At 41.8% G+C, this 12,691-nt stretch overlaps 2 protein-coding genes across 3 annotated transcripts in view; both read right to left on the reverse strand.

Annotated features, from left to right (window-relative positions):
* Positions 1–1,837, reverse strand: part of LOC124789803 (E3 ubiquitin-protein ligase HECW1) — a 209,438-nt gene extending 207,601 nt beyond the window's left edge. For both annotated transcript variants that reach the window (XM_047257283.1, XM_047257282.1), the window contains exon 1: positions 1,768–1,837. The gene's annotated coding sequence lies outside the window, so the exon portion shown is untranslated. The remainder of the gene's footprint in view (positions 1–1,767) is intronic.
* The window catches only part of LOC124788474, a 70,191-nt gene continuing 59,210 nt past the window's right edge, over positions 1,711–12,691 (reverse strand). The window contains exons 5-7 of the mRNA XM_047255745.1: positions 11,172–11,268; positions 10,976–11,117; positions 1,711–3,729 (exon numbers count right to left, since the gene is read on the reverse strand). Coding sequence (XP_047111701.1) covers positions 1,711–3,729; positions 10,976–11,117; positions 11,172–11,268 — 2,258 coding nt within the window. The remainder of the gene's footprint in view (positions 3,730–10,975; positions 11,118–11,171; positions 11,269–12,691) is intronic.

Genomic DNA, 12,691 nt, shown 5'->3' on the forward strand with positions numbered 1-12,691 from the left:
GTTTACAACAATACTAATCTAACTTAATTTTGTTGACTGTTCTCATTAAAATTATTTATTTCTTCCCACCTCACTTCATCCATCACTTGTTATCACAGTCAACTGTTACATATTCCTAGAAAGATTTCTGCACTGTATTAAATTCTCTCTCATTAGGTCTGCTGCATCTCACTTGAGCACAATTCGTTGGTACTCCTAATTAGTTTCTTAGCCTTGTTTCATCCAAACTATTCTGTGTTTGTGCCAAATGGAGTAATTTGTATTAGTTGTTTGGTGTTGAGTGCTTGACAGTGAGATAATTAGTGTCCATGCATAAACAATTATATGGCTACAGCAAATAAATTACAAATATTACAATAATATTTTGAAATTAATAGTATTAAAATGATGGAAAAGGTACATCAAGGCATACAAAACGGTCTTAGATTTACAAATAAAAAAAATTATTTTATTGTTGGTTCTGAATAAATGACTGTAGAAAGTGATCCTATATAACTTTTCGTAGGAGCTGAGAAAGCATGAAAAAAGTGAGTGTCTTTCAATACAGATCACATTATCACTCAAAATAGACCACAAACCCCAGTCGAATTACGCACTATCCTCTGGTTAGAAAACTGGGAGCAGTCTTCACAATGTGACAAACAGATTTGTTCGAACAGGTTCTTCACATTGGTGAATCCAGTCAGCAGATGGTGTAGTCATGTCTCAGATGAGTGAGGAACACTTAATCCCAACCACTAACTGAAACAAGCCACACACAATCAGCTTGCGCAGCCTCAGCTTATTGTACCTCATCTCCAACCACCAATCCTCTGTGATACATAATTCTGATTATCAATAGTGGAATCTATGTGTCAACTGTAGTAATTGTGTGATCACTGCTGGCAAAGAGATGACACAGTGTGCCACAGTAAATGTTGCCCATACCTCTTGAGCTGCTGCAAATTCATTGCCTTGAATCCCACATTCCTGGCACCTAGCAAAATATTACGTCTATCTCAAGATGTTTTAGGTGACGGAGGATATCCTGTATGAACTGATATGGCACTGAAGTCTACAGCATAACGTGCACTCTGAGAATCACTGCAGATGAAGAATTTTTTGTGTCATCTGCTCCAGTGCTCTCAAAGTCACACATATTTTTGTTAACAGACTGAATTCATTTAGTGATTCAAATTTTCAGAAAAAGCCAAGGCTATTTTTCTATGTTAAATCCTCAGCATTAGCTGACACAATCGTGGTGCTGGCTTCAAACAATGTAAAAACTGAACTCACAAAATATGTGCTCTGCTGTGTACTGTGACTTTCTTGAGAGCAGAAGGGGGCCATCAACACCAGACCCTAGTTTCATTCCTTCACAAGAAGGTCAATTAGATTCTCAAGAAGCTCCAACTTATTTTTGTAATCTTGAATTACGAGGGAGAGAACAAGTGAAAGATTTCCAAACTGCAAATGCTAGTTATGTAACCAACTCTGCATTACTACCTCTGCTGCTTTAGCTTCAAGAGTACAAAATTTTTGATAAGTTTGAGAAAGGAAAACTACAATGAGTCCAAGAAATAAGCATATTTAAAAGAAGAGGAGGAGGAGGAGAAGAAGAAGAAGAAGAAGAAGAAGAACAGAACTCGTAGTATAATTCCGAAGCACTAAACTAAGCAGAGTTCATGAAAGGAAAAAATGGGAATGAACTATGAGTACTTTTCAGTTAAGCTATAGTGATTCATGCAAAGATAAGTGCAGCCAGGTAAATGCTGTAATGTTCCTTACCTGCCGTGACAGAGGCCTGTGAGTGCGTGGTGGTGCCTCGTGTTCTTCTGAAAGACTTCTTCCTCCAGGATCTAAAAAGTCTTGTCTCTCCCTCTCTGCCATTAGGGGACAGATGGAGCCTTCTCCTGTGCACACAGAATCCTGTGATAGTTGTTGCGGTGATAACAGCTGTTCTTCTAAATTTGCCACATTATTCACAATACCAGAAACAATGGAATCTGTACTGGAGCTGCGGTTGCTGAGAATCATAGTACCAGTGTCTGAGCTTGAGCTGTTGCTACATTCCGTAGTAGTTGAGAGAACAGTTCCCGATTCTGATGCAGAATTGGGAGAAACTGGAGAGAGGGAAGAAGATGTGTTTGGAACTGATAAGAAGCTTGAGAGATCAGACATATTTGGATCTGAAGTATCACAGTCTTGACAATCTTGATTACTGGCACTGCAGTTTGGTGTTGCTGCTCCTTCTGACAAGGAATCTGTAAGTATTACAGGTGTAGCCCCAGTATGGTCTTGTAAAGGTGCTCCTTCACTTAAGTTATGACTGTCAGATGTGCCCTCTCTACCTGAGCTTGTTTGTTTCTTTGTAACTGACACACCACATTCATCTATTGGCAGATTTGTTTGACTAGAGACAGATGATGAAGCAGGTGTACAAATGTCATTTCTTTGGCTTTTTTGGTCATTTACTGGCCTTCCGGAACTAGCACTTTGGTATTTTGACCTGTCAACAACACAAACTTCTGAAATGGCACCAAATGGTATTTGTGCAGAAACTGTGGAGCTACTGTCTGGAATTTGCAATGGCTCTAAAACACTACTAGCCTGTGGTAAAAAAACTGAATCTTCCTCTTCTTCTTCTGCATCCTCATCAAGCAAATTTTCAACTGAGGAACTGTCTACTAAACTGCTGTCCTGCTCAGGGGTAGCCAATGGTGCAGCAACAGCTGAAGTCTGCCCTTCATTATCATTATTAGTATCTCCCACACACCCATTTACAGCCAGCTGTGTTGGCCTCTTGCTAGAAACTCCAGTTACACCTTCACTATCCAAATGAAAAGCATCATGTCTGTGAGATCTCTGTAAATCAGACTGTGCCGAACCACTGACTTCACCCTGGGCAGGTGCAGTATCACCAACTCTCGAGTTTATAGTAGGAGGAAACTTTCCTCTGCAAGCATCACTACTATCACTTTTAGCCTCCTCTACAGGAATATCTGATTGTTTCACCGGCTGGGCTTCATCAACACTACGTACAGAAACAGCACGTTCACTGTTTGTCAATGGTCCACTAGCACTGTGTCCATTGTAACACGAAACAGGTTGTGCGTTTTTATGACTAGAACACGACGTAACAGCTGTCACTGTAGGATTAAGCTCATCTGTGTCAACAATCTCAAAAGCAAAAGTGTCTTCTGGGTTAACAATCTTCTTAGGTTTAGGAGGCAGACTAGGAGCTGTGTGTCTGGCTGTCTTAGGTTTGTTGTGACGTGGCACTTCTGGTGGATCCGACCCAGGGCCCGCTCCAGGATACGGTAAGGCGCACATTCTCTCTAGTGGACGGTGATGCTTCGAACAACCATTTTGTGGGGGAAATGCGCGAGGCGGCAGTGGTGGAGGAGGCGGTTCTGTGCGTGGGTAAAGAGTTTCATATACTGAGCCACTACCACTGACAGCAGGAACTGTAGGTTTGGTCCATATTGGATAGTATTCCACATTTGCACCACTAGGAAGTGATGGTTCACTGTGAGATGGAGGCACGACAGCAGGAGGCAGTGGCTGCGGAACAGGAGCCAGATCCAGCTGCCTTCTCGCCACAGCACCTTCATGAGAGTTCCACGTATGTAGCACATGTGAAGTAGATCGACTGCTTTCTCCAGGGGGTAGCAGGGCTGCTGTGTCCGAGCTGTCGGACTCGTCATCTGGAGCAGGGTACCCATTCATCAGGTGCCGCTGAGTCAGCTGCTGCAGGTTTCAAAAAGCACTGTGTTAAAACTGACGTAACATGAACTTAGTTCAGTAATATCCCTGTAAAAAATGAATGGTTACCGACAGTAAGGAAGTTTATTTTAAGATATTACATTTCAGGATAATATCCTCTCCATGAGACCAAAGTGTTTAGAGCAGAAATTAATTTTAAAAACTATTTGATAGACCATGGAAATATCATGTAGAAGCTAAAATCATTAAAGTGCATTGTGTTAATAAAATGAAGTAGGAAAGTATGCTTAAATTAGAAGTGTAAACTCTGCAGACTAAAGGAAAATTCATCAAAAGATGTTGTGATTGTGCCAGTGCAAAAGGCTGCTGCTTTGATCAGTATCTAGTACTTATAATGTTGAAAGGTGCAGGTATCTGCATGCAGTTATTATTCAGACATGATTTTCTAAAATGTACGAAAAGCACAATGCCGTAGAATCATTGAGGCAGTTTATTACATTCTCAGCAAGTAGCAGAGAAACATTTGCTACTGTTAAAATAAAATTGGCAGTACACTTGACCATATTTATGAAAGAATGCATCACAGCCACAAAAAACATACACTTGTTCATTACAAGTTAGAGCAATGAATAAGCCTTTCTTGCTCAAAAGGTAAAACATAATCATTTAAATAACTTACTGATATGAACAAATGCCCTTACTGCTTACTTTTTTAAATATGACACCTTACAGCATCACAAATAAGAGAAATATCGAAAAAGAGGCAGTGGCCTTGAGTTTTTGGAACCTTGGTTTCTCCCCAGCATGATATTAAAACTACTTTTAAAGTAAAACAAAATTTCTGTTTAATGTGAAGCGAAGATAACTGTTAGAGCCTTGAAATTTTCCTTCTCAAATGTTTTTATATTCTGATTCACTTGCAGCCGAATCAGTCTGTAACACTAGTTTTTACTAAGAACCTAGATATAAACAGGTAGTTATGTTAAATATTCCTGGTACACAGCTACCTATAGCATATTCTGTAACAGGAGGTAAAATATAATGCAATGAAGGGAAAGGTAAGAGTGTGCCTACACAAGTGTCATGTCTTGAATACTGAAGGAGTAAGCTTGACAGGTGCCTTATGTACAAAAGTGACCACCAGGCTACGATTCTAGTGCACAGTTGCTTACTTGTTTTTTAGTAGTCAAGGCCAAGTTTGTAATAATGACTTGTATCTATGATACCTGCATAGCTGGGCACAAGATCATTAATTGCTAATTAGTGATGTTCGCTTTTCAAGTACTGGATTAACTTTTAAGTTAGTTTTTTAAAAATGTGAATGGATTCATCAACTTCTGTTAACATTCTTTGAGTCCATTAAGGGGGAAACCACATTGGGAGGTTAAAAAAATCAGATTTTTTTTGGATAAATCGTTAAATTAACTATCCAAGAATAAGCTGTCAAAATTTCAAAGCAAAATTTGCATTCATTTAGTTTTTATCAGCATAGAACCGAGTACACATCGGGTACAGGCTCAAGTGCAGATAGGGCGGAGCACTACCTCAGGTAGACTGGACCGGTTCAACTTCACAGTCGCTTTGTATACTAAGGTATCCTTGAAATGGAACCTCGCCTTTGTTGCTTTCTTTTCAAATAATGGCGTAGGAGGTACTAGAAGCATTAACACAACAGATTATTTCAGTTATATTACATTAGAGCATTGCTGTACTTTACTTGGAGTCAGCCTTCTATGAGTCTGTTTGTAATTGAGACTGAGAAATGTCTTTACATCCGAAAGGCGGCCATGAGTGTAAAGAACGCCGTAGTAGGCAGCATGAAAGAAAGTTCCATGGGAACCAGCACAACGATAAACAGAATGATAACAACGGAGCTCGCAGTGCTAGTTCGAAAAAACTCTACAGTTACTATAAGGTGCTGGAATCGCAGATTAATCAGTAAGCATTTTACATTATTGTTAACTTCCTTGAATTTCTAGTTCCCGAGAATTTAGTTTTTGAACACGTTTATCTCGAAATGACTTTTTTATTATTTGCGTGCAGTCTAACTCAAAAAGTATAGAACCAATCAGTATGAAAATAGGTAGTATGATTCTTTATAAAATTACGAATTATATGAACCAACTTGTGAGGTGATATGATTTTAAGGGTATTTTTCTTTGCCTAATTACGGAAAAAAAATCATGAAAATTGAAGTAAATTGTTCCAGTGCCTCCAAAATTTTTAATGTTCATTATTTTCACCTGCATTGAGGTTCATATTGTAGAAAATAAGTTATTAATGTAAAATCAAAATCTTTTTGATTTCAGATGAAAATCAGAATGGCTATACTACATGCAATTGGAGAACTATACTCACAGCCTTCAGCAGACATCACAGTGTAACTCTGTTATATTTTGCTGAAATTCTTCAAAAAATTCACAAAAACTGTTCGAAATATGAATGAAATGATGTCAAAATTTGATTAAATTCTAATTCATTCTTCCCACCCAAAAAAATCTCTAAAAATCAGTGTCAAACAGCCTCCTAATGTGGTTTTCCGCCTTAATATTAATTAGGTACCTACTATTCATGACAAAACTGATGCCATGCTGCCCACAAAATCATGTTCTGTCATGTAGGTGTGTGGATCTCTGGGATGTGCGCAATTGATGTAAATAATCGAGTGCGAGCAAGAGCAGCTAGATGTTGGTGGTTTATTGTTGTTTGTGTGCCAAGTTAGTGTTAAGTGCTACTTTTTGTTAGCGGATTGACTGTAGAAGCTGAATCATGGAGTCGGATTCTAGCTCCATAACTCATGAAAATCTGTGGCCACTTGTAAGTGATTATGTTAATTCAGTATCCAGATAGGGAAAATAAATACTTTTTGACTGTAAACGGAGCTTGCCTAAAAAATCAACAATTATGGCTAATACTTCGAGCCTTGACAATGTGAAACAATACATAAGGACAGCACATGAATTGCAATATATACAGTTTGAAGAAAGAGTGAAGGCAGGATCTGGTTGAGGGAAGTCAAAAAGAAAAATCAGTCTTGGGCATTCAGATATTGACGGTGGAGCCAGTAGCAGTAATCTGGTTAAAAGAATATGACAGATGTGCTGGATAGTCTTTTTGGCATTGCAGCAATTGACAGTGGTGTGTCTTAAGCTAGTGTGGACCAATGCATAGTAAACTTCTTAGTGATGAACACGATTCCTTTACATATCGTTGTAGCAAGGTCATTTGAGAAGCTGATAAAAACTTTAAACCCCAGCAAAAGTCCAATTTTTGAGGAACCATTGGGCAGATGCATTGCTGATGAGCATCTTAGATGAACACAACATCTTATCAAGTAAGTATACTACCTTTTCACTGAAATTCAAACTAACCTACCTATGAGTATTTTACATGTACAAGTCATTACATAGCCTTTCTAGTACAGGGCCATTAAAACCAAGTGCACAGACAGACATCTTTTTAACAGTGTAGATACTATGATTACTAAGTGACTACATTGAATGCATAAAATGAAATAATTTTAGATTCTGTTGCAATAGTCGCATGGATTATAAAGTGTAATATTTGATTCATCCCTATGTCTCGAGTCCTTTACATCTCTCAATGACCACAAGGTGATTAAATGAATCTTAAATTATTTCAGTTTACTTGGCAAAATTAATTGGCTGGCAACCACAGATGATTGCTATTCAGCTCGCAACAAAATTTATTTGGGCATGACTGTTCACTAATTAGATCCTGGCACAAGATCCAGAATGCATGCAACGTTGGCATGCATATGATTAAACATTTGCCATTCATGTGATGTATAGGCATAGGCAGTGACTCATATTCACTATAAGTTTCATATACACTCCTGGAAATTGAAATAAGAACACCGTGAATTCATTGTCCCAGGAAGGGGAAACTTTATTGACACATTCCTGGGGTCAGATACATCACATGATCACACTGACAGAACCAAAGGCACATAGACACAGGCAACAGAGCATGCACAATGTCGGCACTAGTACAGTGTATATCCACCTTTCGCAGCAATGCAGGCTGCTATTCTCCCATGGAGACGATCGTAGAGATGCTGGATGTAGTCCTGTGGAACGGCTTGCCATGCCATTTCCACCTGGCGCCTCAGTTGGACCAGCGTTCGTGCTGGACGTGCAGACCGCGTGAGACGACGCTTCATCCAGTCCCAAACATGCTCAATGGGGGACAGATCCGGAGATCTTGCTGGCCAAGGTAGTTGACTTACACCTTCTAGAGCACGTTGGGTGGCACGGGATACATGCGGACGCGCATTGTCCTGTTGGAACAGCAAGTTCCCTTGCTGGTCTAGGAATGGTAGAACGATGGGTTCGATGACGGTTTGGATGTACCGTGCACTATTCAGTGTCCCCCCGACGATCACCGGTGGTGTACGGCCAGTGTAGGAGATCGCTCCCCACACCATGATACCGGGTGTTGGCCCTGTGTGCCTCGGTCGTATGCAGTCCTGATTGTGGCGCTCACCTGCACGGCGCCAAACACGCATACGACCATCATTGGCACCAAGGCAGAAGCGACTCTCATCGCTGAAGACGACACGTCTCCATTCGTCCCTCCATTCACGCCTGTCGCGACACCACTGGAGGTGGGCTGCACGATGTTGGGGCGTGAGCGGAAGACGGCCTAACGGTGTGCGGGACCGTAGCCCAGCTTCATGGAGACGGTTGCGAATGGTCCTCGCCGATACCCCAGGAGCAACAGTGTCCCTAATTTGCTGGGAAGTGGCGGTGCGGTCCCCTACGGCACTGCGTAGGATCCTACGGTCTTGGCGTGCATCCGTGCGTCGCTGCGGTCCGGTCCCAGGTCGACGGGCACGTGCACCCTCAGAATAACCAATTTCTGAAATAACTGATTTTCAGGCTTTTATTCCAATTATTTTCCATAATAAACATTGAAATTGAACAGCGATTGAAAAATTTCGACCCTCTCCATTTCAATGTATATAGAACCAAAATATTAAATTAAATAGGCAAACAAAAGAAAACTTAGTCCGTTCACCATTTGCTCTTTTCTTGGAAAGTGATAAGTGGTTGAATACTGCAGAACATCACCGGTATTGTCATACTGATTCTAATTTTTTGAAACTATGCTCAAAAATCAGGTTGTGTTTAGGGATCATATAAGTATTTGAGCATTATGAGCAATCAGGGGTAAAGATTGAAAACTGAGTTTGAAGAACCGTGTTTATCCTGCTAATTTGTCTGTTTTCATGGACCACAAGCAGATGAAGGCATATTATGTAGACAAAAGAAGCAGATCAGCTACTTTCTATTTTTATTGTATGCTATGAATGAACTGTTCTTAAGTTTCGAATTTATTACTTCCTCTTTATTATTTCATACAAATGGCAGACAAAGCTTTAGTATTTTAAAGCAGATGAAGCATTTTACTTCATTGTTGTATCACAACGTAAAAATGTTTCCAGGCTAGGGTTGGTATCATTCTGGAATACATTGAACGTCTGGAGAAGAGAACGAAAAACTATTGCATAGATCAGGTGAGGGTAAGTCTTGTGCCCTGCACGTACACGCATACCTTAATGCACGAAACACGGCAACAGAGAGAGACATTGTGATCTGAGCAATGCTGTATCAGTTCGTATGCCATGTGCTTGTTGCTCGTTTCTGTCGTCATTGGTAGTGAAATAGCATTGATCGCTTTTCTCCTTCTCCACGAAAACGCAATTTTCTTAACTAGTGAAAATGTTAGGAATAAAAATTACTCGTTTTTTACAGGTGATATTTCAGTTTTTTACTCGGTTATTAGTAAAACTTCAAGAAGAGTATAATAATTCCAGTCCCAAAGAAAGCAGGTGTTGACAGATATGAAAATTACCGAACTATCAGTTCAATACGCCACTGCTGCAAAATACTAACACGAATTCTTTACAGACGAATGGAAAAACTGGTAGAAGCCGACCTCGGGGATGATCAGTTTGGATTCCTTAGAAATGTTGGAACACGTGAGGCAATACTGACCCTACGACTTAGGCCTATCTTAGAAAATAGATTAAGGAAAGGCAAACCTATGTTTCTAGCATTTGTAGACTTAGAGAAAGCTTTTGACAATGTTGACTGGACTTTCAAATTCTGAAGGTGGCAGGGGTAAAATACAGGGAGCGAAAGGCTGTTTACAGTTTGTACAGAAACCAGATGGCAGTTATAAGAGTCGAGGGACATGAAAGAGAAGCAGTGGTTGGGAAGGGAGTGAGACAGGGTTTTAGCCTCTCCCCGATGTTATTAAATCTGTATATTGAGCAAGTGGTAAAGGATACAAAAGAAAACTTTGGAGTAGGTATAAAAATCCATGGAGAAGAAATAAAAATTTTAAGGTTCGCCGATGACATTGTAATTCTGTCAGAGACAGCAAAGGACCTGGAAGAAAAGCTGAAGGGAATGGACATGGTCTTGAAAATAGGATACAAGATGAACGTCAACAAAATCAAAACGAGAATAATGGAATGTAGCCGAATTAAATCGGGTGATCCTGTGGGGATGAGATTAGGAAATGAGATACTTAAAGTAGTAAATGAGTTTTGCTATTTGGGGAGCAAAATAAGTGATGATGGTTGAAATACAGAGGATATAAAATGTAGACTGGCAATGGCAAGGAAAGCATTTCTGAAGAAGAGAAATTTGTTAACATCGAGTTTAGAGTTAAGTTTCAGGAAGTCTTTTAAGCAAGTATTTGTTTGGAGTTTAGCCATATATGGAAGTGAAACATGGACGATAAGCAGTTTGGACAAGAAGAGAATAGAAGCTTTTGAAATGTGGTGCTACAGAAGAATGCTGAAGATTAGATGGGTAGATCACGTAACTAATGATGAGGTACTGAATAGAATTGGGGAGAAGAGGAGTTTGTGGCACAACTTGACTAGAAGAAGGGATCGGTTGGTAGGGTATATTCTGAGGCATCAAGGGATCACCAATTTAGTATTAGAGGGTAAAAATGGTGGAGGGAGACCAAGAGATGAATCCACTAAACAGATTCAGAAGGATGTAGGTTGCAGTAGGTACTGGGAGATGAAGAACCTTGCACAGGATAGGGTAGCTTGGAGAGCTGCATCAAACCAGTCTATGGACTGAAGACCACAACAACAACAACATTAGTAAAAAATTAAAAACGCCTGTTTTAACCGAGACCAAACAAATACCGGACAAAAACGGTTATCCAGAACTAAAATCCGGTATCGGTTTTAACTGGTCGGTTTTCCCCATCCATAGTTTACCTGCGGTGAGGCGCGTCGGTGGTGATGCGCCTTGCGCTTGGGCAGCCCGCCGGAGGTGGAGGCCGCGACTGCGGGGGCGGCCCTGGGGTGGTGGGCGCGCAGGCGCCTCGCCGCCGCCTCCGGCTCCGAGTCGCTCTCCGAGCTGCCAGCGGGGGCGGCAGCGGGCGGCGGCCGGCGCAGGCTGGCCACGGCGTGCCGCCGCGGGGACCGCTTGGCCGATAGCGGCTCCGACTGCGCCAGGCACGACAGGTTCAGCCCGCTGTAGTAGCGGAAGCACAGCAGCTTCTCGCAGTCTGCAACAGGCGCGCGGCCGTCCCACAGCGTTCACTGCATACCCGTACACCGTCTATCCTCCTTATTTTATTTGTTGGCACTGGATTTTGACATGTCGCCTAGATACGAGGTGTGATCAAAAAGTAACGGAAATTTTTTAATTCCGCGTGCTTTATACAATACTGGCCATTAAAATTACTACACCAAGAAGAAATGCAGATGATAAACGGGTATTCATTGGACAAATATATTATACTAGAACTGTCATGTGATTACATTTTCACCCAATTTGGGTGCATAGATCCTGAGAAATCAGTACCCAGAACAACCACCTCTAGCCGTAATAACGGCCTTGATACGCCTGGGCATTGAGTCAAACAGAGCTTGCGTGGCGTGTACAGGTACAGCTGCCCATGCAGTTTCAACGCGATACCACAGTTCATCAAGAGTAGTGACTGGCGTATTGTGACGAGCCAGTTGCTCGGCTACCATTGACCACACGTTTTCAATTGGTGAGAGATCTGGAGAATGTGCTGGCCAGGGCGGCAGTCGAACATTTTCTGTATCCAGAAAGGCCCGTACAGGACCTGTAACATGCGATCGTGCATTATCCTGCTGAAATGTAGGGTTTCGCAGGGATCGAATGAAGGGTAGAGCCACGGGTCGTAACACATCTGAAATGCAACGCCCACTGTTCAAAGTGCCGTCAGTGCGAACAAGAGGTGACCGAGACGTGTAACCAATGGCACCCATACCATCACGCCGGGTGATACGCACCAGTATGGCGATGACGAATACATGCTTCCAATGTGCGTTCACCGCGATGTCGTCAAACACGGATGCGACAATCATGATACTGTAAACAGAACCTGGAATCATCCGAAAAAATGACGTTTTGCCATTAGTACACCCAGGTTCGTCGTTGAGTAGACCATCGCAGGCTCTCCTGTCTGTGATGCAGCGTCAAGGGTAACCGCAGCCATGGTCTCCGTGCTGATAATCCATGCTGCTGCAAACGTCGTCGAACTGTGCGTGCAGATGGTTGTTGTCTTGTAAATGTCCCCATCTGTTGACTCAGGGATGGAGACGTGGCTGCACGATCCGTTACAGCCAGGCGGATAAGATGCCTGTCATCTCGACTGCTAGTGATACGAGGCCATTGGGATCCAGCACGGCGTTCCGTATTACCCACCGATTCCATATTCTGTTAAGTCATTGGATCTCGACCAACGCGAGCAGCAATGTCGCGATACGATAAACCGCAATCGCGATAGGCTACAATCCGACCTTTATCAAAGTCGGAAACGTGATGGTACGCATTTCTCCTCCTTACACGAGGCATCACAACAACGTTTCACCAGGCAACGCCTGTCAACTGCTGTTTGTGTATGAGAAATCGGTTGGAAACTTTCCTCATGTCAGCACGTTGTAGGTGTTGCCACC

The sequence above is a fragment of the Schistocerca piceifrons genome, chromosome 3 (genome assembly GCF_021461385.2).
Source record: "Schistocerca piceifrons isolate TAMUIC-IGC-003096 chromosome 3, iqSchPice1.1, whole genome shotgun sequence".
Taxonomy (NCBI): domain Eukaryota; kingdom Metazoa; phylum Arthropoda; class Insecta; order Orthoptera; family Acrididae; genus Schistocerca; species Schistocerca piceifrons.